The sequence below is a fragment of the Mucor mucedo genome (assembly GCF_025094135.1).
Source record: "Mucor mucedo strain NRRL 3635 chromosome Unknown EV154scaffold_27, whole genome shotgun sequence".
Taxonomy (NCBI): domain Eukaryota; kingdom Fungi; phylum Mucoromycota; class Mucoromycetes; order Mucorales; family Mucoraceae; genus Mucor; species Mucor mucedo.
In genome coordinates, this window is record NW_026252311.1 from 72,782 (window position 1) to 93,306 (window position 20,525).

The 20,525-nt window shown below is 38.5% G+C and overlaps 9 protein-coding genes across 9 annotated transcripts; 6 read left to right on the forward strand and 3 right to left on the reverse strand.

Annotated features, from left to right (window-relative positions):
- Positions 1 to 129: 129 nt before the first annotated feature.
- On the forward strand, positions 130 to 5,012 carry EV154DRAFT_601047 (uncharacterized protein). The gene is made up of 5 exons (XM_051607206.1): positions 130 to 237; positions 296 to 1,141; positions 1,222 to 1,498; positions 1,591 to 1,854; positions 1,963 to 5,012. The coding sequence occupies exons 1-5, from the start codon at positions 162 to 164 to the stop codon at positions 4,811 to 4,813; spliced, it is 4,314 nt and encodes a 1,437-aa protein (XP_051459547.1). The 5' UTR covers positions 130 to 161; the 3' UTR covers positions 4,814 to 5,012.
- Positions 5,013 to 5,048: 36 nt separating this feature from the next.
- Positions 5,049 to 7,493, reverse strand: EV154DRAFT_502569 (amino acid/polyamine transporter I). Its single transcript, XM_051600811.1, has 11 exons — positions 7,370 to 7,493; positions 7,284 to 7,304; positions 7,135 to 7,227; positions 7,014 to 7,080; positions 6,642 to 6,941; positions 6,311 to 6,574; positions 5,952 to 6,232; positions 5,643 to 5,857; positions 5,527 to 5,582; positions 5,433 to 5,459; positions 5,049 to 5,368 (listed from the first exon to the last, which is right to left on the reverse strand). The coding sequence occupies exons 1-11, from the start codon at positions 7,442 to 7,444 to the stop codon at positions 5,145 to 5,147; spliced, it is 1,623 nt and encodes a 540-aa protein (XP_051459548.1). The 5' UTR covers positions 7,445 to 7,493; the 3' UTR covers positions 5,049 to 5,144.
- An 864-nt stretch (positions 7,494 to 8,357) lies between these two features.
- Positions 8,358 to 9,958, reverse strand: EV154DRAFT_502570 (uncharacterized protein). Its single transcript, XM_051600812.1, has 8 exons — positions 9,811 to 9,958; positions 9,680 to 9,713; positions 9,405 to 9,611; positions 9,225 to 9,329; positions 9,078 to 9,168; positions 8,926 to 9,013; positions 8,723 to 8,869; positions 8,358 to 8,664 (listed from the first exon to the last, which is right to left on the reverse strand). Exons 1-8 carry the CDS (start codon positions 9,921 to 9,923, stop codon positions 8,403 to 8,405), a joined length of 1,047 nt encoding a protein of 348 aa, XP_051459549.1. The 5' UTR covers positions 9,924 to 9,958; the 3' UTR covers positions 8,358 to 8,402.
- A 619-nt stretch (positions 9,959 to 10,577) lies between these two features.
- EV154DRAFT_502575 (uncharacterized protein) lies at positions 10,578 to 13,143 on the forward strand. The gene is made up of 6 exons (XM_051600813.1): positions 10,578 to 11,026; positions 11,101 to 11,292; positions 11,355 to 11,651; positions 11,710 to 11,747; positions 11,806 to 12,362; positions 12,417 to 13,143. Exons 1-6 carry the CDS (start codon positions 10,742 to 10,744, stop codon positions 12,716 to 12,718), a joined length of 1,671 nt encoding a protein of 556 aa, XP_051459550.1. The 5' UTR covers positions 10,578 to 10,741; the 3' UTR covers positions 12,719 to 13,143.
- Positions 13,144 to 13,189: 46 nt separating this feature from the next.
- EV154DRAFT_601051 (30S ribosomal protein S4) lies at positions 13,190 to 13,993 on the forward strand. The gene is made up of 3 exons (XM_051607207.1): positions 13,190 to 13,338; positions 13,397 to 13,784; positions 13,853 to 13,993. The coding sequence occupies exons 1-3, from the start codon at positions 13,205 to 13,207 to the stop codon at positions 13,874 to 13,876; spliced, it is 546 nt and encodes a 181-aa protein (XP_051459551.1). The 5' UTR covers positions 13,190 to 13,204; the 3' UTR covers positions 13,877 to 13,993.
- A 141-nt stretch (positions 13,994 to 14,134) lies between these two features.
- On the forward strand, positions 14,135 to 16,258 carry EV154DRAFT_584034 (uncharacterized protein; the record flags this gene model as incomplete). The annotated part of the gene is made up of 4 exons (XM_051606726.1): positions 14,135 to 14,315; positions 14,337 to 14,701; positions 14,764 to 14,943; positions 15,015 to 16,258. The coding sequence occupies 4 exons, from the start codon at positions 14,135 to 14,137 to the stop codon at positions 15,834 to 15,836; spliced, it is 1,548 nt and encodes a 515-aa protein (XP_051459552.1). The 3' UTR covers positions 15,837 to 16,258.
- EV154DRAFT_550112 (U3 small nucleolar RNA-associated protein 6-domain-containing protein) lies at positions 15,946 to 18,210 on the forward strand. The gene is made up of 4 exons (XM_051604907.1): positions 15,946 to 16,045; positions 16,112 to 16,256; positions 16,318 to 16,492; positions 16,562 to 18,210. The coding sequence occupies exons 1-4, from the start codon at positions 15,965 to 15,967 to the stop codon at positions 18,150 to 18,152; spliced, it is 1,992 nt and encodes a 663-aa protein (XP_051459553.1). The 5' UTR covers positions 15,946 to 15,964; the 3' UTR covers positions 18,153 to 18,210.
- Positions 18,211 to 18,284: 74 nt separating this feature from the next.
- EV154DRAFT_461412 (proteasome subunit alpha type-4) lies at positions 18,285 to 19,403 on the forward strand. The gene is made up of 4 exons (XM_051597549.1): positions 18,285 to 18,386; positions 18,460 to 18,622; positions 18,692 to 19,110; positions 19,187 to 19,403. The coding sequence occupies exons 1-4, from the start codon at positions 18,341 to 18,343 to the stop codon at positions 19,318 to 19,320; spliced, it is 762 nt and encodes a 253-aa protein (XP_051459554.1). The 5' UTR covers positions 18,285 to 18,340; the 3' UTR covers positions 19,321 to 19,403.
- Positions 19,271 to 20,501, reverse strand: EV154DRAFT_550114 (integral membrane protein DUF92-domain-containing protein). The gene is made up of 4 exons (XM_051604908.1): positions 20,097 to 20,501; positions 20,008 to 20,035; positions 19,715 to 19,951; positions 19,271 to 19,649 (listed from the first exon to the last, which is right to left on the reverse strand). The coding sequence occupies exons 1-4, from the start codon at positions 20,477 to 20,479 to the stop codon at positions 19,443 to 19,445; spliced, it is 855 nt and encodes a 284-aa protein (XP_051459555.1). The 5' UTR covers positions 20,480 to 20,501; the 3' UTR covers positions 19,271 to 19,442.
- Between the last annotated feature and the right edge of the window lie 24 nt (positions 20,502 to 20,525).

Genomic DNA, 20,525 nt, shown 5'->3' on the forward strand with positions numbered 1-20,525 from the left:
AATTTCCAATCATAATTTACTGTCGTACCTGGTATCAACCCATATTTTTGTGACGAGAGTTTAAAAGCTGAGAAATTCTTTTTAATTTTTTAGTCTTCTTTTGTATCGCTTTTTTTCTTTTCACATTTTTTTTTTTTTTTTTTTTTTTTTTTGAAAAAAACATGAAGATTAATACGGTCCTTTGTGGTTTATCCACATTTGTATTGGCTGTTACTGCTCTACCTTTGTTTGAAATACGTAAGAAAACAAATCTGTTTGTTTGTTATTTAATCCTAACCTTCCCTTTTGTATAAAGCAAACGATTATGATAGATACGGTAAATTGTGCCCTTTATTCCCCCATTACGACGTTGAGTGTCCTGTCCTCTGTGTCAAGGATCAAAGTACATGCCCAACTGCATTAGCTGCTACATGTCCTACCGGTTTATCTTTCTGTCTTGACGGTACTTGTCAAGCATCTTGCGAAGGTATTACCAACGCCTGTCAGTGTGATGGCAATGATAATGGAGCAGCTGTCGACTATTTACCCTGTGCCGCTGGCCAACTTATCAATATTACCCATTTCGATCCTGTCAACCAAATCGTACAAACCCAAAGAGAATGTGCCGCAAATGCAAATACCGATAATTCCGTCATTGGCTTCTGGGGTGATTTTAACACTTCTTCCCTGTGGTTAACATGTCCCTTGGTTGAACCTAACTTTACCTATACTGAACCAATGTGGATTAGTGTCTGGGTGTTAATGGGTGTTCAAGCAGTTATTTTAGTGCTGTGGATGTTTTATAAGAATGTTCGTGAAGCCAAATATCACCGTGCCGTTGCTGCTCACAGCAAACAAATAGCCGTTGCTACTGCTGATACGACTTCCACCACCACGCACAAACCCATCATGATAAATTCTCAGCTCGACGAATCGGAGTGTAAAATGGATATGGCAGAGAAGGAAGAATTGGATGAAAAGCACAAGGAAAAGTTCGACAAGTCCGCTGAGACCTCAATTTCTTCTGAATCAATTCAAGAATCCGAGAAATTGAAGTTTCGTGGTTTCCTCAATGATTATTTCGGTATTTTCGCCTTTGGATCTGTGGTGATTACTACCTTGTTATTCTTTGTTTTCTTGGGTTGTATCGTAGGCGATTATTGTAAGTTTGAAAAACCCTATTATACGTTACTTGTACCACATCTTTATTTTATTATTTTACTGACAATGTCACACAATCAGATGGCACGTTAGGTGGCATAGAATTAGCAATCTTCCTTACTTCTGATCTCTCATCCAAAATCTTTGCCGCTGTCTGGCATATTTCTGCTGCTTGGTTCTGTGTCATGATCTTTGCACAAAACACCATTCGTAATTACTTCAGAATTGAATCTTATCCTCACAAGAGTCCCTTTGTTCAAATTGAACGCAGACAAGAAGGTCAGATCTTTTTGGCTGACAATAGTAAATGGCTCGCCAAACTCAGAGAAATTGAAGGCCGTGTAACAAAGCGTCTGGGGTAAAAAAAAAAAACTTGTTGTACTCTTATAGGGTAAATCTTTAGTCCGAAAGCCTAACCATTGTAAACTTTATTCTTCTTTCATCCAATAGGTTAGATATCTTGATTTCCACTTCCCCCGTCAAGATTACTGAAAGCAAGCTCCGTTACTTTGAATACCAATGTATGAGATATATTTATAACACAGAAAAGGCTCGTTTTGAACCCTATGAATTTGATTTGGGTTCAACCAATCGTCAAATTCAAGCTTGGTCCAAGGGTGTTACCACTCAAGAAGCCGTCAGTAGAGCTGCTATGCTTGGTGCTAATATCATCAAGGTCAATGTACCCACTATCTTTATGGCTGTCATCGAAGAGTAAGTTTACCTTTTTTTTTTTAAAGTTTACCTCGGGTGTAAAATTACCTACTTGGGTAAATTACAAACAAATTTTTTTTCTGCGGAACTGACAATTATATATTTTAGGTTTACCTCTTTCTTGTATCTCTATCAAATGATGTGTATGTGGGTTTGGTATTATTTCCAATACTACAAGTTGGGTCTTGTTCAAACATGTATCATTCTTGTCGCTGCTTTTATTCGTGTCTTTTTACGTCTTCGTGCCGAAACTCGTATTCAAGATATGGCAGAACATGTTACGCCCGTTACTGTATTACGCGATGGTCAATGGGCTTCCGTTTCCAGCGCCGATTTGATCCCTGGTGATGTCTTTGAAGTTGAAGAGAATGAACTCGTCCCTTGTGATGCTGTCATTCTTTCCGGTACTGTCGTTGTCAATGAATCTTCATTGACCGGTGAAGCTATGCCTGTTCGTAAAATTGCCATTGCAACCGATGATAATGTGTATGAAATGAACGGTTCCGGTAAAGTCAATACTTTATATGCTGGTACTGGCGTCTCACAAACTACACCCACCTCTTCCGCCACGGGTGATAAGAGTCGTGTCTATGCTTTGGCTCTTCGTACCGGTATCGCTACCGAAAAGGGTTCTCTCATTCACAAGATTCTCTTCCCTGCTCCTGTCTCCTTCATCTTTAATGAACATATCAAGGTGGCCATCTGTATCCTTTTGATCTGGGGTCTCGTGGCTTTCTGTCTGAGTTTATACTTGATGGGTCGTGGTAACATCACTAGCTGGTTCTATGGTGTCTTTGTCATGTCTCAAATTTTCTCTCCTTTATTACCTGCTGCATTCACCATCAATCAATCTGTGTGCGCTGCTCGTCTTCGTGGTAAAAAGATTCTCTGTATTGATCTTCCTCGTATCAATCTCTCTGGTAAAGTCCGTATCTTTTGTTTCGATAAGACTGGTACTTTGACGCGGGAAGGTCTTGAATTTTACGGTTCTGTTTCCGCACCTTCTGCTGTCATTGGTCCCTTTGGTCATCGTGAAGAAGATCCTCTCAAGATGGAACCTATCTTGGCTATGGGTATTGCTACATGTCATGCTGTCACCAAAGTCAAGGATCAATACATTGGTAACCCTGTGGATATCGAATCTTACAATGCCATGAAATGGGACTTATTGGAACCTGAGGAACCTTTCTATCTTGATACATTGACCGCTCCTTCCCCTACTCCCAACGCTACCACTGAAAAGAAGAAGGTTCATGTCGTTCGTCGTTTTGAATTTGTTCATGCTCGTGCTTCTCAATCCGTTGCTGTTCTTGATCCCGAAACTCAACATGTCCATGTTTTCCTCAAGGGTTCATTCGAACGTGTCAAGTATCTTTCTCATCCCGACTCCATTCCTGTGGATTATGATCAACAAGCTGCTAAATTTGCACAAGAAGGTTGTTACGTTCTTGCTATGGCTCATCGTGATATCGGTGTTCTCGGTCAAGATGTTACCATGGAGCAATTGAAATCAATGTCTCGTGATGAACTCGAACAAGATTGTGAATTTGCTGGTTTTGTTCTCTTCAGAAATATGTTGAAACATGATACTGCTGAAGCCATCACCGAATTAAAGAACGGTGATACTCGTGTTGTTATGATTACCGGTGATACTGCATTGACAGGTATTTATATTGCTCGTCAATGTGGTATGATGGAGCCTCATCAACGTGTTCTCTTGGCTGACCTTGTTGCTGGTGCTGTTGTCTGGCATGATATTGAATCTGGAGATCAGGTCGATGTTGATCACGTTATTGATCAAGATCCTCATGAGGAACACGAAAAACGAATCGAATTAGCCATGACAGGCCGTGCCTTTGAAGCCTTGATTAAGGAGGAAAGAATCCGTAAGTATCTCTTTATGACGCGTGTTTTCGCTCGTATGACTCCCAACGATAAAGTTATGTGTGTTCAACTTCATATGGAAAAGGGTGTCACTGCTATGTGCGGTGATGGTGGTAACGATTGTGGTGCTCTCCGTGCTGCTCATGTCGGTCTTGCCTTATCTGAAGCCGAAGCTTCTATCGTTTCTCCCTTCAGTACCAGTAACCGTACCATCATGCAATGTGTTGAACTTTTAAGACAAGGTCGTGCTGCTCTCGCTACAAGTTTCGCCAATTACAAATTCTTGATCTTGTACGGTGAATCTATGGCTTTCTGGGAATTAATCATGTTCTATTTCACAGTCATTGCTCCTCAATCTATCTGGATCACTATTGACGGTTTCATGACTACCACCATGACATTTGCCATTACTCAAGCTCAACCTGCTCTTCGTTTAAGTGCTTCTCGTCCTTCTGCTAAGCCATTGGGTGTCTATACCTTGACTTCTTTGCTTGGTTGTATCTTTATCAATTTCTGGTTTATTGTCTGCAGTGTTGTATGGCTTTTCCAACAAGATTGGTTTATCTGTAACGAATTTGACAGTTCCTCTGTGGATTCTGCTAAATGGTGGTTGATTGGTGATAACTTTGAATCTGAAATCATCTCTCTCGTCATTATGTTCCAGTTCTTTAACAATGGTGCTATTGTCAATTTCGGCTCTCAATTCCGTCGATCCTGGTGGAGAAACTATACTCTGGTCTTTGTCTGGGTTTGTTTCTTTGTCAGTTGTAGTTACCTTACTTTGGCCGATCCTAACCCATACTCTTGTATCTTCCGTTTGAACTGTGGTACTGCCAGTAAGTTGGTGGAATTGGGTTATCCTGAACCTACTTGGGAGATTGCGCCTTATAACTCACCAGTGGGTCATAACGTCTTACCTCATTATTTCCGTTGGCAATTATGGGGTTTTATGGTGGCTAACTGTGCTGCTACCATCATTTGGGAACGTATTTGTATTCTTTGGATCGGTCGTGACTGGGCTATCAAGCGTACAAAGGCAAGTCCTAACAAGAACAGAGCTATCTTTAAGCTTTAAAAGAAACCAAAAAAAGCTTTTTTTTAATATTGCAACTTCCTGTAAATTATTATTTATTCCCCCCCTTTTTTACACACACCATTTTTTTTAAAAAACGAAAACATCTTTTATACTTAGATTCGGAAAAAGACATCATATTTCTTTCTTAACCTAAACCCTTTAATCATTATTATATAATAAACAAAACAAACAAACATAAATACAACAGTTTCCTCTTAATACATGTGTCGCAAAAAGTATATAAGTTTTAATCATTTATTAAATTAAGTGGGATTAAGTGTGTTATGATGTAGATATGTGTTTTTTTATAGGTATATGGGAACTTTTATCATCAGGCAACCCTTTCAACCTCAGATACTTTCACACCTTCTTTTGAATCTGCACCTTCTTCAAGATCATCACTTGTCTTGAACATTTTTTTGTCATTCTCCAAGTTGACCTCCCCTTCTTCCTTGTTACCTAAGTTAATGACGGGACCTGTAAACCAATGTCTGGCACTAAACACCCAACTACCACCTGCTCCAAATAACACAAGGCCCACAAGAAGACAAGAATCTAAAAATTATCATTTGTATCAGTAACCAATGTCAACTATTTACATATAGATTGATTTACTCACAGTTCATGCTGACTGCATCGATTGGATCTACAATAAACGAATACGAGTAAGTCTCTGAAAGTCCCATCTTATAAAAATAAATTAGCAGACTTACACACTGGTGGAAGAACAAACAAGATAGTAATGATACAGATCCAAAGAACAGCAATTCTAACAAAAATGAGTTTAGAAACCCCATATTCACATAAATACATCCTACACTGCACTTACGCTCCAATCACATCAGAAAATCGTCCTAAATGAAGAGGTCCTCTTACAAACTGTTTCTTGTTGACAATCTTGGCAAAGATAGGAACTGCGTACGAGATATAAAGACCAATCGTGGCAACTGATGTGATAGCTGAGAAGGCCGTAGAGTTACCCAGAGCAGGTAAACCCAAGATAGCAGCGATAAAGACAGATAACCAAACCGCATTGATAGGAGCCTGAGAAGAAAAAGATAGTGTTACATGTTACACTTGCTCATCCCACAGAGACACATGTCTTTAAATGTACATATATATAAAAAAAAGAACTTACTTGTCGCTTGGTATCGATCTTGTGCCAGTATTGACTTCCGGGCATAGCACCGTCACGAGAAAAGGCATAAATCATACGAGAGTTGGCTGCTACACTAGCAAATCCACACTGCCAACAAGCAATGATCAACATGACCATCATGACAATGGCCCCCACTTTACCTACACAATCCACCATAATTTGCATAATGGGGAAACCCGTGGCTGTATTCACCGTATTGGGAAAATCCTGAATACAAAACAAGAACGCAATGATGAACAAGAAACCCATCAACGAGCTCACTATATTTTTTTTACATGCTTAGCTTTTTTTTTATGATCTACATATATTCATTAATTAAACATAAAAAAACAGCTTACCTATCACAGCCATTGTCATACCCACGGGGCCGGCAATCTCTGCATTTTTAGTCTCTTCTGACATGTGAGCACTGGAATCATAACCAGTCAAAGTGAATTGTGCTTGTAAAAGTCCTACTACCGTCACATAGGCAGTATTTGTCCAACCCGAATCATTATTGAATTCCGTGAAGACAAATTTGGGAGCTTGATGGGTAGGTGCTTTGGCTACAATGGTGATCATAATGACAGCAGGTGCAATGACTTGCCACCACGTACTGAAATCTAGAAAATTGATCTATCAGTCATCTTTTGATGATATAAAAAAGATCTTTTCGCTTATTATTTTTACTATTCAGGGTTGTCATGACTCTCGATCCCAGGGAGTTTGCGATGCCTTCGGTCACACAAAGAGCTATATGTATTCCAACTGTGGCACCTACTGTTGGCACCCACGCTCCATCTGTGCCAATACTGATGGTAGCTGCAATCATTAATGCAATACCATACATGATACCTGCGGTCACGGCAAATTGACCGATTAAATTAAACCATCCAGTCATCCACGAGGTAGCAGGTGCATATTTTTTTGAGCTTAATCGTGCTGCCCACCAATAAAGACCACCCGAAGTAGGATAAGCAGATGAAATTTCTAGTATACTTTTATTAGTTTTTTTTTTTTTAAAAAAAATTCTCACTCGATATTTCTTATGATCTGTTTTACCTGCCATAGCTAAAGCGACACATAAAGTGAAGCAGGCCACCACAACCCAACCCCATACCATAACGACCTACATCCCCACATTAATATCGCTATTTCTCTCACATTCAGCCTAACATTTTACCGGTCCACCCGTTTTCAAACCATAGGAAAACAAACTTGTCAATCCAGAGGAGATACATACGACACTCAGGGCCAAACCGTAATTTCCAAACGACTACATTTTAATATTAAGGAATGCTGATCTTATTATTGACTTGCTTTTTTATTTACCCCCAATTCTCTTTTTAATTCCTGTGAATAAGTTCGTTTAGATCATCGTCCTTTTACTCTGTTATAAAATAATGGTAGAAATTTACCTGTTTATAGCCAAGCTCATTTAATCTGGCAGCATCATTTGCTTCGATTTCAGCAGCGGTCAATTTAGGAGGCATCGCAAACTTTTAAGATGAAAAAAAAAAGTAGGAAAAAAAGAAGAAAAAATAGATGAGGTTGTGTGGATCTCCAATAATTTATAATGTAACAAAAATGTTTGTGGCACAGATAAGCTTTTGATGAAATAAAGTTTTTCTTGATCTCTCTTTTGTGTGTGACAAATGAAAGATATCACATGTCCTCTTTTTACCTGATTATCTTTTTATCTTATATGCAGTGAGCTTACGGCTTTAATTCGCGAAAAAAAAAATGTATCGCAATTTCCAGTGTCGTCATCAATGTCGATGGTGGGTGTTGTTAACTACCTCACCTTTTTCATCTGTTGGTCTTTTCGCCTGCTTTCCAGTCTTTTACATGTGAAATGACCGCAAGATTATTTTAGTTTGCTTTTTACTAAAATCTGAACTAGTCTTATTCATATATAAGCCTGATTTAACTTTGGATATCCTTTGCCGTCCAAGAGGTCAATTCTTAATTTTTCTTTTTTATATTTTCGAAGGAATAAAACTTATCTTTATATGATTTCTATCTCTTTTTCTATTTTCGACGAATTACAACAATATACCTTTGCTAATAGCTTAAAAAGCTCTTATGAGCATAGCAAAAGACGCACTCAAGACAAAAAGTAAAATCTTTATTTACGAATAAATTCCTACCGTTATCGTTCATTTAAATCTATGCAAAGCAAAACGACAACGACAACGACAACGACAACGACAACAACGACCTCCACATCGAGGACTGCGATACGCTTTTTTTATTTTTATCAGTCTAGATTTTTAAAGTAGAACATCGTTTTCGCAAAAGTGTAAGCTAAATTTATAACGCCAATGGGCTTTGGAGCGGTAAGCACTGTATTTATATATTTTGAAATATTTAGTAAAAATGGGGTGGTAATAAATAGGGGATAGGGTGTGTGTGTGTGTGTGTGTGTGTGTGTGTGTGGAGGGGGGATGATTATTTTTCTTTTTCTGCTTGAGCCAACAATAAGTCACGTTTGGCCATACCGTTAAAGTTTACATTTTCGAGACCAATGGAAGTTGCAATCACATCTTTGACACGATCACTGTACTGAGAGGCCGTTTCTTCAATTCTAGGGGATACAGGTGGACAATACACGATGTTTACAGACGTCATCCATCTCGTCATTCTATAATAAGCGTAATGCATAAATCCTTTACGTGTATCCCAGTACGGATCTCCCCATTGTCGGCCATATCTATTAAAAATATTAATTATCACATGTTATGATATATAGACCACACACACAAACTTACTTGATACCAACAGGACAGACTTTGACACCTAATTCAAACGCACCTTTTTGAAATCGAATCACATACTTATTATTCACACAGGTACCTTCAGGAAAAATAATCATTGGATTTTTCCAAGTATCTGCCGACTTCACATGTCGTTTTAAACTAGGTGATTTATGGTTAATACTGGGTGACATATATTTCAATCATAATTCATTTACCTTTCGGATAAGTCTCTGCGTTCAGTAATATTAGCACGATCAAAGGTTAATGAATGCAAATAGTTTAATCCATTGTTCTGCAAGAAGCCTATTGTTAAAATTATCAGAATGTCAGTTTTTTAAAATTATTATTATTATTCAACCTTACATACCTAAAGCACCGGTGTGTCGTGCCATGACCACTGCGTGAGGGAATTTGTTGGCACTTAATAAGATATAATCAAGATAGGAAGTGTGGTTAGCCTAACAAATTGGTTAGACAGGTTTTTTTTCAGTTTTTTTTTCTGTTCAGTCCTTACCACAAAGACATGGGGTTCATTTATTTCAGGCTTTTGTCCAATGTAATTCACCTTGACACCCAGGGAGAACAAGATTCCCTTGCAATAATATTTCACAGCAAGCGACTAAATGAATGCAGGAGAAAGAAAAGAGTCGATGAGAATACTTGTTAGTTTTTGTTAATGACAATGATTACTTACGACGAGATTACTATTCTGCAGGGTTACAGCAATAGGTAAAGTAATAAAAAAGGCAGCGGTAGATGCTCCGAGTGCCACAAATCGAAGGGGAAACAAAATACCATAACGAATCAAGGCACTAGGTATAGCTACTACAGAATCAATCATCTCTTTCCATCGGCCTGTTGTTTCCACTGTATCTGAAGCAAAGCATTTCACAAAGGATAACTACGATAATGCAAGCAAATATATATTAATAAATTTGCATAAATCTTTTTTATTTTATTTTATATTACCAATTGTTCCCGGGTATACTCAGTGGTAGATGATCTACAGACACATACACAAAAATTGTTAATTCAACAGGGCCAATAAAAAAAAAAAAATTCTCTATTTTTGTACAATTAATTTTTTGACAGTTACCTACTTTTTCATTGAACCTTGTATATAATCACTTCTCATCATATCCAGCGATTCCGTCGACAAATTCACTGGCCTAGTTAATCCACTATCAAGGCATTGTGATTCTTGAGGTGGCATTTTTGTTCTCAAAAAAGAAAAAGAAAAAGAGATAAAAGAAAATAATTTGCAAAACTCGGACTTTTTGGTTTGAAGAAAAAATAAATGAATTGGACCAATTGCCATTGACCCTTATCGTCCTTTCAAAATTGGCTTTTAAAATAATAAAGCATGGTGTTATTTGACCGGCCAGAAAAAAATGGTGCGCGCGCATAATTAGCATGATTGGAAAGATGCCTATGTCGTACCATAACGTTGTCAAAAAGGTGCTACTATCATAAGAGCCAAAAAAAGATACATATATAAAAGTGATGGGGACAAACATCTGATTAGCTAAAACGGAATTTCAGTGATACTCTCACAATTTCCTCGACTATCTCTTTATTATCTCCTTTCTTTTTCTTTTTACATACTTTTTATAGCCTGTAGAATGCAGTAGCCATAAGTAAGCTTCTGTTCCTACATAAAAAAAAATCAATCCATCAAAGTTTCTTTCCTTCCTGGCATAATCGCCGTCACATTGTCTGCAGATTCTATCTTAGAAGGTGTTGTCAGGGAAAAGGGATCCAGAAGAACAAGGAAAAACTTCTCTAGCAACTGTAAATGCAGGCTATACAGAGCCTAAATTGTCATCTGCAACGAGTATATTGGGACAAACAAGGCAGAAAAGAAGTCAAAAAGTGTCAATCTCGGTGTGTCAAATTTATGGAACAATAAAACTCCATAATAATTTAAACATGCGCACAGGTTTTCACTTATTTATATTTTTCTTTTTTGTTGCTTTCCCCACGTTTCTCTCTCTCTCTTTGTTAATCAACAATCTTGAATAAACGCAACTAATGAGCTCAATGAACGAAACTGGAGCTAGTACACCACCTGCTTTACCAGACCGTTCGAGATCTGTAGGTGAACTCACCGTCAATAAACAGCCTATTCAAAAGAGTCATACTGCTCCTTCCACTGGCGACTCAAGCATGGACGAACACTACTCACACCTTCATAAACACGTTAAAGAAGTACGAAGACGCAAAAAAACCGACCTGTCTTCTCCCAAACTATCTGAATTTCAAGAGAAGAAGGGCGATACTGTTATATCTACCAAGTGGGTCGAATTTTTAGAGGCTGTAAGCATCACTGGGCGTCCCATATACATACACACATGACCTCTTTCTGCTAAACTAAACGCCTATATATCTAGTGGATTAAGTACTTTGTGGCCTCTGCTGCATACGATAAAATTGATCGTCCTTTAGAACCTCTCTCGTTAAACCAAGTTAAGCACGATTTAGATAGACTTTACCCGATGGTAGCTCCATTCATTGGGCCTGCAAAAAAAATTAGGTCGGTTTATCGCTGGGAAAATAAACCTCTGACAGCCGGTCTAGCCAGTGTAGGTTACACCACAGACAAAAAAAAAAGTAGATCCTTATTTAAGTAATCTTCCTTTTTTAGTTGTATGTGATATTATGGTGGTACGACCTGATTTTAGCATTTGTGTGTACATGGTTAGCCATCGGCATTGCTTGGGTTCGCCTAGATACGTTTGCTCAATATGGTATCGATGCATTGGAAGAGCAACCTGAAACAGACGCCACTGTCAAGTCATGGGATAGAGGATTTTGGATGAAGATGAGAACAACTGTGGCTAAAAATTCGCAATATAAACCATTTGATTTGTTTAACGACCTGAATATTTCGGAGTGGCGCAACAGTATTTATACGGAATATGGCCCTACTATTCAGCTTGTCGTAAATACACATTTACACCTATGTACCACAATTTTTATTAATCATGGTTTATACATAGTTGTCTGATACAGTCGATTACCTCGAGCGCATTAAAAAGTAAAGAAATGAGCAAACCATACAGTCTTTTTAAAGAGCTAACCCATCTATATATTAGTCTCGTCACCTGGAAAAGACCCGCCAAGACACGATTCCTACTAATCATGGTAATCGGTTCATCATTCTTCCTAACCATTCTGCCGTTCAAACTAATTGGTAAAATGGTCTTTCTCCATATCGGTATTGAATTCTTTGTTTTGCAAGCACTTCGTTCATATTATCCTAGACATCGTCGACTTTTTAATATCTTGAACTTGTTATTATGGGATGTACCTAATGACGCTGAATATGCTTTAGAAGTTGTACGATTAAACGGTCCATTAAGAAAGCCAAAGACAGAAACAACAACACAAGGCCCACCAAGACCAACACCTCAAAAGTTTTCTGTATCTATGTCTGATATTCCCACTAGTTCGGTAACAACAGTTGACAAAGGGTACAAGACACCCGAAAAAAGTTCAAGTGGAATTCAAGATGCTGCAACCTCTGCTGCTACCACACTAGGCATGCTCGTAGCTGCTGCTGCAGTCAACAAAGTTAAGAAGACCATCGATAACAAGAAAAAAAAGAAGCTAGAAATCCAAAATGAAATTCCTGCGGATGAAGATAACGATGGTAAAGAAAAAATAAATTGTGTTGGTGTGAAACAAAGCTAACATACATTTGTAGCATTTGGATGTTTATACCGAGGCACAATTCCTGGACGTATTGGAATCCAGGAGAATGGCTTTATTTTTCAGACGTCACGCATGACAGGCAGTAATGTTATTGTTGAATGTGCGTACACAGATATTGTTGGTGTGAAAAAGACAAAGCAATATGATATGCTTGTATGGCATTCGAATGGCGTTGATATTTCGCTAGCCGATGGGACCACGCTTCATTTTGAAAATGTTCTTCGTAGAGATGAGTGTTTTAATCGTTTGCTTTCTGCTTCCGGGGATGAGGGCGGGGAATGGAAGAAAATGTAAATTTATGTATAATAAACGTAACCTCACTTCAATATTTGTATTATATAAATCATCGGCATGCTTTCTATTTCATAAAATTCTGTTTATTCCCCCCCCCCCCCTTGTATTTGATCCATTACATGGACCCGCCAGTTGATTACTAAGACTGATCTGCATCTATACAATTAATATAATATGCTTCATGTATCTCTTTTATATAGTGCATCTCATAGTAATATTTGGATATATAGTGTTGCTGCTGGATTAAAACCTTCTATAATTTCCTGAATTATATATATTAAAATACACCACAGGTGAACTTTATCCAAGGGAAGTTTACCTACATCACATAATAAATGCTTAATTTAGCAAATGGTCGTAGCACAGTAGTGAAGGCATTTTACTTAAACCAATAAACTGTAAGCGTGACTGTCTTAAAGTTTTTTTTATAACAGATTTCGATGGGTGAATTGTTTTTTTTTCGCTTTAAAGAAAAAAGATACACAAATGAGACAGTTGAAGCATCATGAACAAAAGCTCTTAAAAAAGGTCGACTTTTTACAATGGAAGAAGGAGGATTCCATGCGTGAAATGAAGGTGATTCGTCGCTACTTTCTTCAACAACGAGAAGATTACCACAAGTAAATATAGATCGTGTGTCAAACCCCTCTTTCTTGTTTTACTAACACTTAAAAATAGATACAACAAATTAGTGGGTAGTATTAGAAGTTTGGCCAACAAGATCTCACTTTTAGATTCTCGCGATCCTTTCCGTAGTGCACAAGAAAAGGCTTTGTTAGAGAAATTATACAATATGGGTATCTTGACCTCCACCACTAAATTCTCAGACACTCGTAAAGTCACCGTGTCTGCCTTCTGTCGTAGACGTTTGCCCATTGTCATGTGTCGTTTAAAGATGGCAGAGACTGTCAAGGAAGCAGTTACATTTGTTGAGCAGGGTCATATTCGTGTCGGTCCTCAAACCATCAACGATCCTGCCTTCTTGGTGAATCGCTCCATGGAAGATTATGTCACTTGGGTTGATACTTCAAAGATCAAGAGAAAGATTATGAAATACAACGACAAGGTAAGCCACCTTTTTTGTTATTCCTTTGTTGCATGTGTTATGATGCTAATCTTTTATTTTGTTTCTAGTTGGACGATTACGATCTCTTGTAAATTTCTTATTCTCATTTTTATATATAATCCCACGCATCCCCCTTCAAAAAACAGAACGTTGATCTCTCCATTCAGCTACAGTGCTTTAGAAATAAATTGGCCCTTTTTTTTAATCTTACACCATCATAGTTAAAACTCAACTGTGACTAAAAAAAAAAAAAAAAAAAAGAAAGAGAGAAACATTTTTAAATATGCCTTTTACCATTACAAAAGATGCTTTTTACAGACCATCTAGGAAAATTAGATTAAATTACAAGCATGTCCAACGATCCCTCCTTGGTACGCAGAAGAGTGACTACGGGAGCCACGCCCAGTAGTTTCCCCAACAATCTACCCACGTTTCATGAAGCCAGTTACAATCCTTTACCGACCTCACCTCCTCCTATCCCCAGCAAACGTGCCTCCAGTCTTCACGGCAGTTTCCTCAGCGAAAAGAAGTGTTGGTCGGGCAGTGACGAAGATGTCAAGACCGATGTCCTTTATCCTCGCTTCAATGCTAGTCAAGATGACCAAGTAGATATTGCTGCATTTGAACGCATGGTTCAGAACCACACCCGCAAATTATCCACCACAGGCACCATCCCACTCGCAAGGACACCCAGTCGCCAAAACCAGTTATACGGTCAGTCCAAATACGGCGATTTAATGCCGACAGGTGTCCGCTTCAATATCTATTCTTCGCAAAAGTATGCCACTGTCTCTACAGGCTTGGAGCAGTTATTGACTGAACATGGACAGAAGGCGCTAGAATCAGTTGTTACCTCCAAGGGATGGTGGTTGGATGTCCTATCTCCCTCTGCCGAAGAGATGCGAATTTTGAGCAAAGTAGGTATAAATATGCAATCTCTTTTTTTTTTTTCATCTATTTTAATATACTATTAATGTAGACATTTCGGATTCATCCGCTAACCACAGAAGACATTCAAGCTCAGGAACCTCGTGAAAAAGTAGAACTATTCCCGAACTATACATTTGTATGCTTTCGAGCTTTTGATATCGATCATGTGTCCGACCAAATCAAGCCCTTTAACTTTTATACCTTGATCTTTAAGGAAGGCCTTTTAACCGTAAGTTCAGTCTTTTCTTTGCATCCAATTTATTGACATTTTTTTTTTTTTTTGTTCTTGTTAAAAATCAGTTTCGTTATAAAAAATCGCATCATTGTGACACAGTACGTGATAGAACAGATCAATTGAAAGAGTTTATGATGATTACACCCGACTGGATGAATTATGCACTGATTGATGCGGTCACGGATAGTTTTGCTCCCATCATCTTGCAAGTAGAGATTGAAGCAGTCTCGATTGACGAGCTCTCGTTGGTCCTGACAAAATCTGAGCAAGGAGACATGTTGCGCCGAATCAGTCGATGTCGCAAGAAATCCACTCAACTCTCTCGTTTATTGGGTTCCAAGTTAGATGTGATCAAGAGTCTAATGAAGCGTTACGAGGATAAATCACGCGAGTTCGCATTGATCGAACAACAATCGTTTCCACAACAGGTGAATCATGCGTTACTGAATGCGAACCATCAAACGAAAAAAGCAAACTCGAGAATCCATACCTCCTCCAATACGCCACTGCATAACGCCATGGAAGAAAAGAAGGCATTTAACGATGTCTTGTTGTATTTAGGCGATATCCAAGATCACGTAGTGACGATGGTACAGAATATCAATCATTATGATCGCATTTTGCATCGTGCGCATACGAATTATCTTGCCCAAGTGAATCTCGAGTTGACACAGACGTATAATATGACGAATAATGTCATGAATCGGTTGACTTTCTTGGCTACGGTATTTATCCCATTGACGCTGGTGGGTGGTTTGTGGGGTATGAATGTCAAGGTACCCGGCAAAGATTTTGTGGATACCGTTTACTTCTTTTGGATCTTGGGTGGTATGGCCGTGTATTGTACCTTTTGTCTGGTCTTTGGCAAACGTGTAGGTTTACTTTGAAAGGTGTGGCTTATTTACAAGTCACAACTTTGGCCTAGTGCGGGAGCCCTTAATGAAATCCCAGATAAAAAAAATAAAATAAAAATTGTTTCCTTTTTTTTTTTTTCTTTATATACATTGAATCGAAAATGGCTGAATCTGTACAATATTACCTCGAGCGCATGATCCCAGAGCTCGAAGCTCTTGAAAAAAAGAATATTTTTACTCCCGTAGGCATTTTTTGTTTTGTTTTTAATGTTAAAAAGCTAATGACTGACAGGTGAGCTCTTTCTTAGGTTGAAATCAAGTCGATTATTAAAAAGAGAACGAATTTCGAGTATGCATTACAACGTCGTATCAAACAAAAAATTGATTTCTTGCGATGCATAGAGTATGAAATTAATTTGGAAGATCTTCGTCAAAAGCGAATTGTGCGTTTAGGTGAGCAAACAGTTAAAAATAATCAAGCACATAGAATTCAAGACTAAACATTTTTTGACAGGTATCAAGGATGCGATGAAGGGAGAAGAGTTGTTATGGTCGGGTATCAAAAGAATCAACAATTTATTCAGAAGAGCCACCATCAAATTCGGCGGTGATCTTTCACTTTGGTTACAGTACATTGAATATACCAAAAAGATCAAGGCTTACAACATCCTGTCCACCGTCTTTGTCCAGTAAGTTTTTTCATTCTATACTGCATGTATATATGTCCTACCTACCTATACTGACACTCAAAAACACAGAGCAATCCAATTTCATCCAATGAACGCATCGCTGTGGATCATGGCAGCTACATGGGAAAACGATCACAATGCAAATATCGCATCTGCCCGTATTTTATTACAACGCGCCATCCGTTTAATGCCAGAAAATCAACAATTATGGCACGAGTATTTCCGTCTTGAATTGATCTACATTGAAAAGATCAAGCTTAGAAGACGTGTTCTTGGTATTACTGATGAGGATGAGGAGATGCCTCAAGCGGGTGCTGCAGAGGAAGTGGATACGGACAACACCATCAATTTACCTGCTGTGACAGGCGAAGAAGCTGATGCATGGAAGAAGGGAGAGGAGGAAATGAAGAAGGAAGCTTTACCTCATCACAAGATTAAGAAGATGGAAGATAACAATCCCATTCTTCAAGGTCTTTTAGCAAGGATCACTTACGATAATGCGATCAAGGCGATCCCTAACGACATTGGATTCAGACAACGCTTTGTCGATATCTATCGAGAATTCACAGACATGGAAACGGATATTCAATATGTGTTTGATACTATCCGTCGTGATATGAAGGATTTACCTGCTGCACGTGCTTTCCTTGCCGAACGCAACTTGTATGTGTTGGATACTAAGGCGGATAAGAAGGATAAAAAAGTACAGTATATTTCATGCAACGACCCTGCTTTTATTCCTGCATTGAGAGCGTGTGTAGCTGAATTCGAGACAGCCATCCAAGAATTAGATGTGACGGAAATGTGGGAATTATACGTGAAATGCTTGTCCGATTGGTATTCCCTTGTCTCGGAAGAAAATTTGAAATTATACCTCTCTAAATTATTACAAAAGACTTTCAAGGCATGTGAAAAGAAGGGCAAGTTATCCTCTTCTCTGTATGAATCATGGGTTGCCTTTGCTGAGAAGACAAAGGTGAAACCTGCGCAGATTGATGCCATTGCTCAACAAGGATTGGCTAAATATCCTCATTCGACCAAACTTTGGATTCATCGCGTTCAATTAGGTCAAGAAAGCCCAATGAAATTGTACACACGTGCATTAGATGTCAACCCAGAATCACTGGCATTATGGAAGTCGTACAATGACTGGATTTTAAACCAAGGTCAACACAATGGATTAAGCCAACAAGATATGGACCGCTTGTTTTTTGAAGCCTGTGAAAAGGCTACAACTTTGTTACCTTCTGTCACATCTGCCTCTGCCGACCGTAACAGCATCAAGGAATTATTACAATCCAGCTATGTGACATGGGCAGCCCAATCACAAGGCATTGATGCGGCCAGAAGTGTGTATAAAAAGATCATTCGCAACTTTTACCCTACACATCCTTTCTTCCTCACTTGTATTGGCATTGAAAACGAGTTTGGTGATGCAAAGACGGGTCCTGCATTTGTGGAGTATTTGTATGAAAGAGCTACGCGTTTACCTGAGGACAAAGAAGGCACCTATATCGCTTACCTTGCTTACCTTTACTCCCAAAAGAAGTTCCAATTGGCCAACACGGTTTATACAAGAGCATCGAAAGAAGTGTCCGACAAAGATGCATTTGATATTCGTGTGCAAAAGTTAAAAGCTTCTTATACAACCATTTTATAGATTTCTCCCTCTCACTACATCATAAAAAAATAAATAAATAAAAAATATTGCATTTCAATGTCAGTCCTCGACGTCACAGATTACGTATTAAAAAAAACACCTAAACGCGAGAAAAAAAAAAAGAAAGGGCATAAATTATCTCTTATACTTTATTTTTTTTATATTTCTCTTTTTTACATACAACAATAATGGCAAGAAGATACGATTCGAGAACCACCATCTTTTCACCTGAAGGTAAACATATAAAGCACAGACAGAGACTCGTTGTAAACTAAAAAAAGTATTTCTCTGAAAACAAAAAAAAAAGGTCGTTTATACCAAGTCGAATATGCCATGGAGGCTATTTCTCAAGCAGGTATCGCGCTTGGTATTCTTACGAAGGACGGTATTGTTATCGCCGCCGAAAAAAAGGTTACCTCCAAGCTTTTAGAAAACGATGCCTCTTCTGAAAAGATTTACAAATTAAACGAGTAAGCTGCCCTTTGCCTCTTATAACTTTTTTTTTTCACTGTGCTAATGTAGTCTTTTATAAACAATAGCAACATTATTTGTGGTGTTGCAGGTATTACAGCTGATGCCAATATTTTGATTAACTGGACAAGAGCCAGTGCACAACGTTACTTGTTTGCCTATAATGAAGAGATCCCCGTGGAACAATTAGTTCAGACATTATGTGATTTAAAGCAAGGTTATACTCAATACGGTGGTTTGCGTCCCTTTGGTGTTTCCTTCATCTTTGCTGGTTACGATGAGCATCATGGTTTCCAATTGTATCACTCCGACCCCTCTGGTAACTACGGTGGATGGAAGGCCACCTGTATCGGCGCCAACAATGCTACAGCACAAAGTATTTTGAAGCAAGATTATAAAGAAGAAATGACACTGGAAGAAGCAAAGGCTTTAGCCATCAAGGTCTTGAGTAAGACCATGGATAGTACAACCTTGACAAGTGAAAAGTGTAAGTTTTTGTTTGTACCTTTTTTTTTGTGAATGATGGAAAGGGTTGGTAATAATTCTTATTTTATATCCTACAGTGGAATTCGCTACGATTCGACTTGTTCAAGATGCGATTAAATACGATCAGTTCAAGCCTGAGGAAATTGATGCCTTGTTGAAGGAACAAAATGTTGGAGCTACCACTACTACCACCACTACTGCAACACAATAAGGAAACAAAAACAAAACAAAAAAAAAGAGAATAATAAAACTATTTGAAAATAAGGAATTGGAGGGGGATATATGTAAACATTTATATATATATATATTATTAAAAACAATTTTTTGTTGTTGTTAAGCAAGTGGGTAGAGATAGTAGGCAGCAAAAGCACAGATGGAAGTGGTGAGGAAAGAAGCTAAGAAATTCACTTGGTGGTTGCTAAGGATAGGGGAACCACAAATCACCTTGATATTCTCACCTGCCTTTCTTCCAGGCACAATAATCTTTTGATCCTCTGAATATAAACTTTCTTGTACTGTAGCACCCAAGAACGAATCAATCTACATGTGCCTACGTATTAGTTATCATTTTTTTTAAAAAAAAAATATTTTTGTTTCCACTTTACCATGGATCCGCCTAATCCTGCTAAAGAGCCAACAAGCACGATCTCCCATGCAAAGCCATGACAGGATTGTTCCAGAGCTAAAGTGATGGCAGCGGATAAGCCTACTACAGCGCCACCGGCCAAAGACGCAGCTAATCCGAGTTCCGAGACACCCCCGTTGGTGCCTGCTGGGACCTTTTTGAGTGTGGTAACAAGTGTGGGTAAACTCTTGTTGAGAATACCTAATTCACTAGCCCACTAAAGCAAGTTGCTATGAGTGACTCTTCTTTGTATTTATGTTTGTTTGAACTTACAGTATCACCAGCACAGCATCCATAATGACTAAAAGTAGAAAATCGAAGTTAAATAAACACAATTTTTTTAGGTAGGAGATGAAACTCACCCAATGTAAGCCCACATTAAGACAGTACTCCAACGTGCTTGATCATAGCAAGCATAAGAAGAAGACTCACACAGAATCTGAAAGAGAGAGACAGCGACACCACCCGCTAAGCCATTACAGAGTACCTGAATCCAATTACGTTCACTGGATAATTCATATTCAGCTTCCAATAAGCGTTTTCGGTCTGCCTTGAATTTGGTGAGTTTGGAACTGGTCAAGAAGAAAGTCAAGAGCACGACGGTAAAGACATTGAGGGAAGAAGAAAAGGTCACCATACCAAGTGCGAATGCGGCGGCAGCACCATCCCATGTCAGAGACTTTTTTTTTCTGGAATACACCACGATGAGTGAGGATAAACACAGTGCAAACACGAAATGATTCATCTGAATGTTGCAAGGGGGGACTAAAGGACAAGAAAGGAAAAACAAA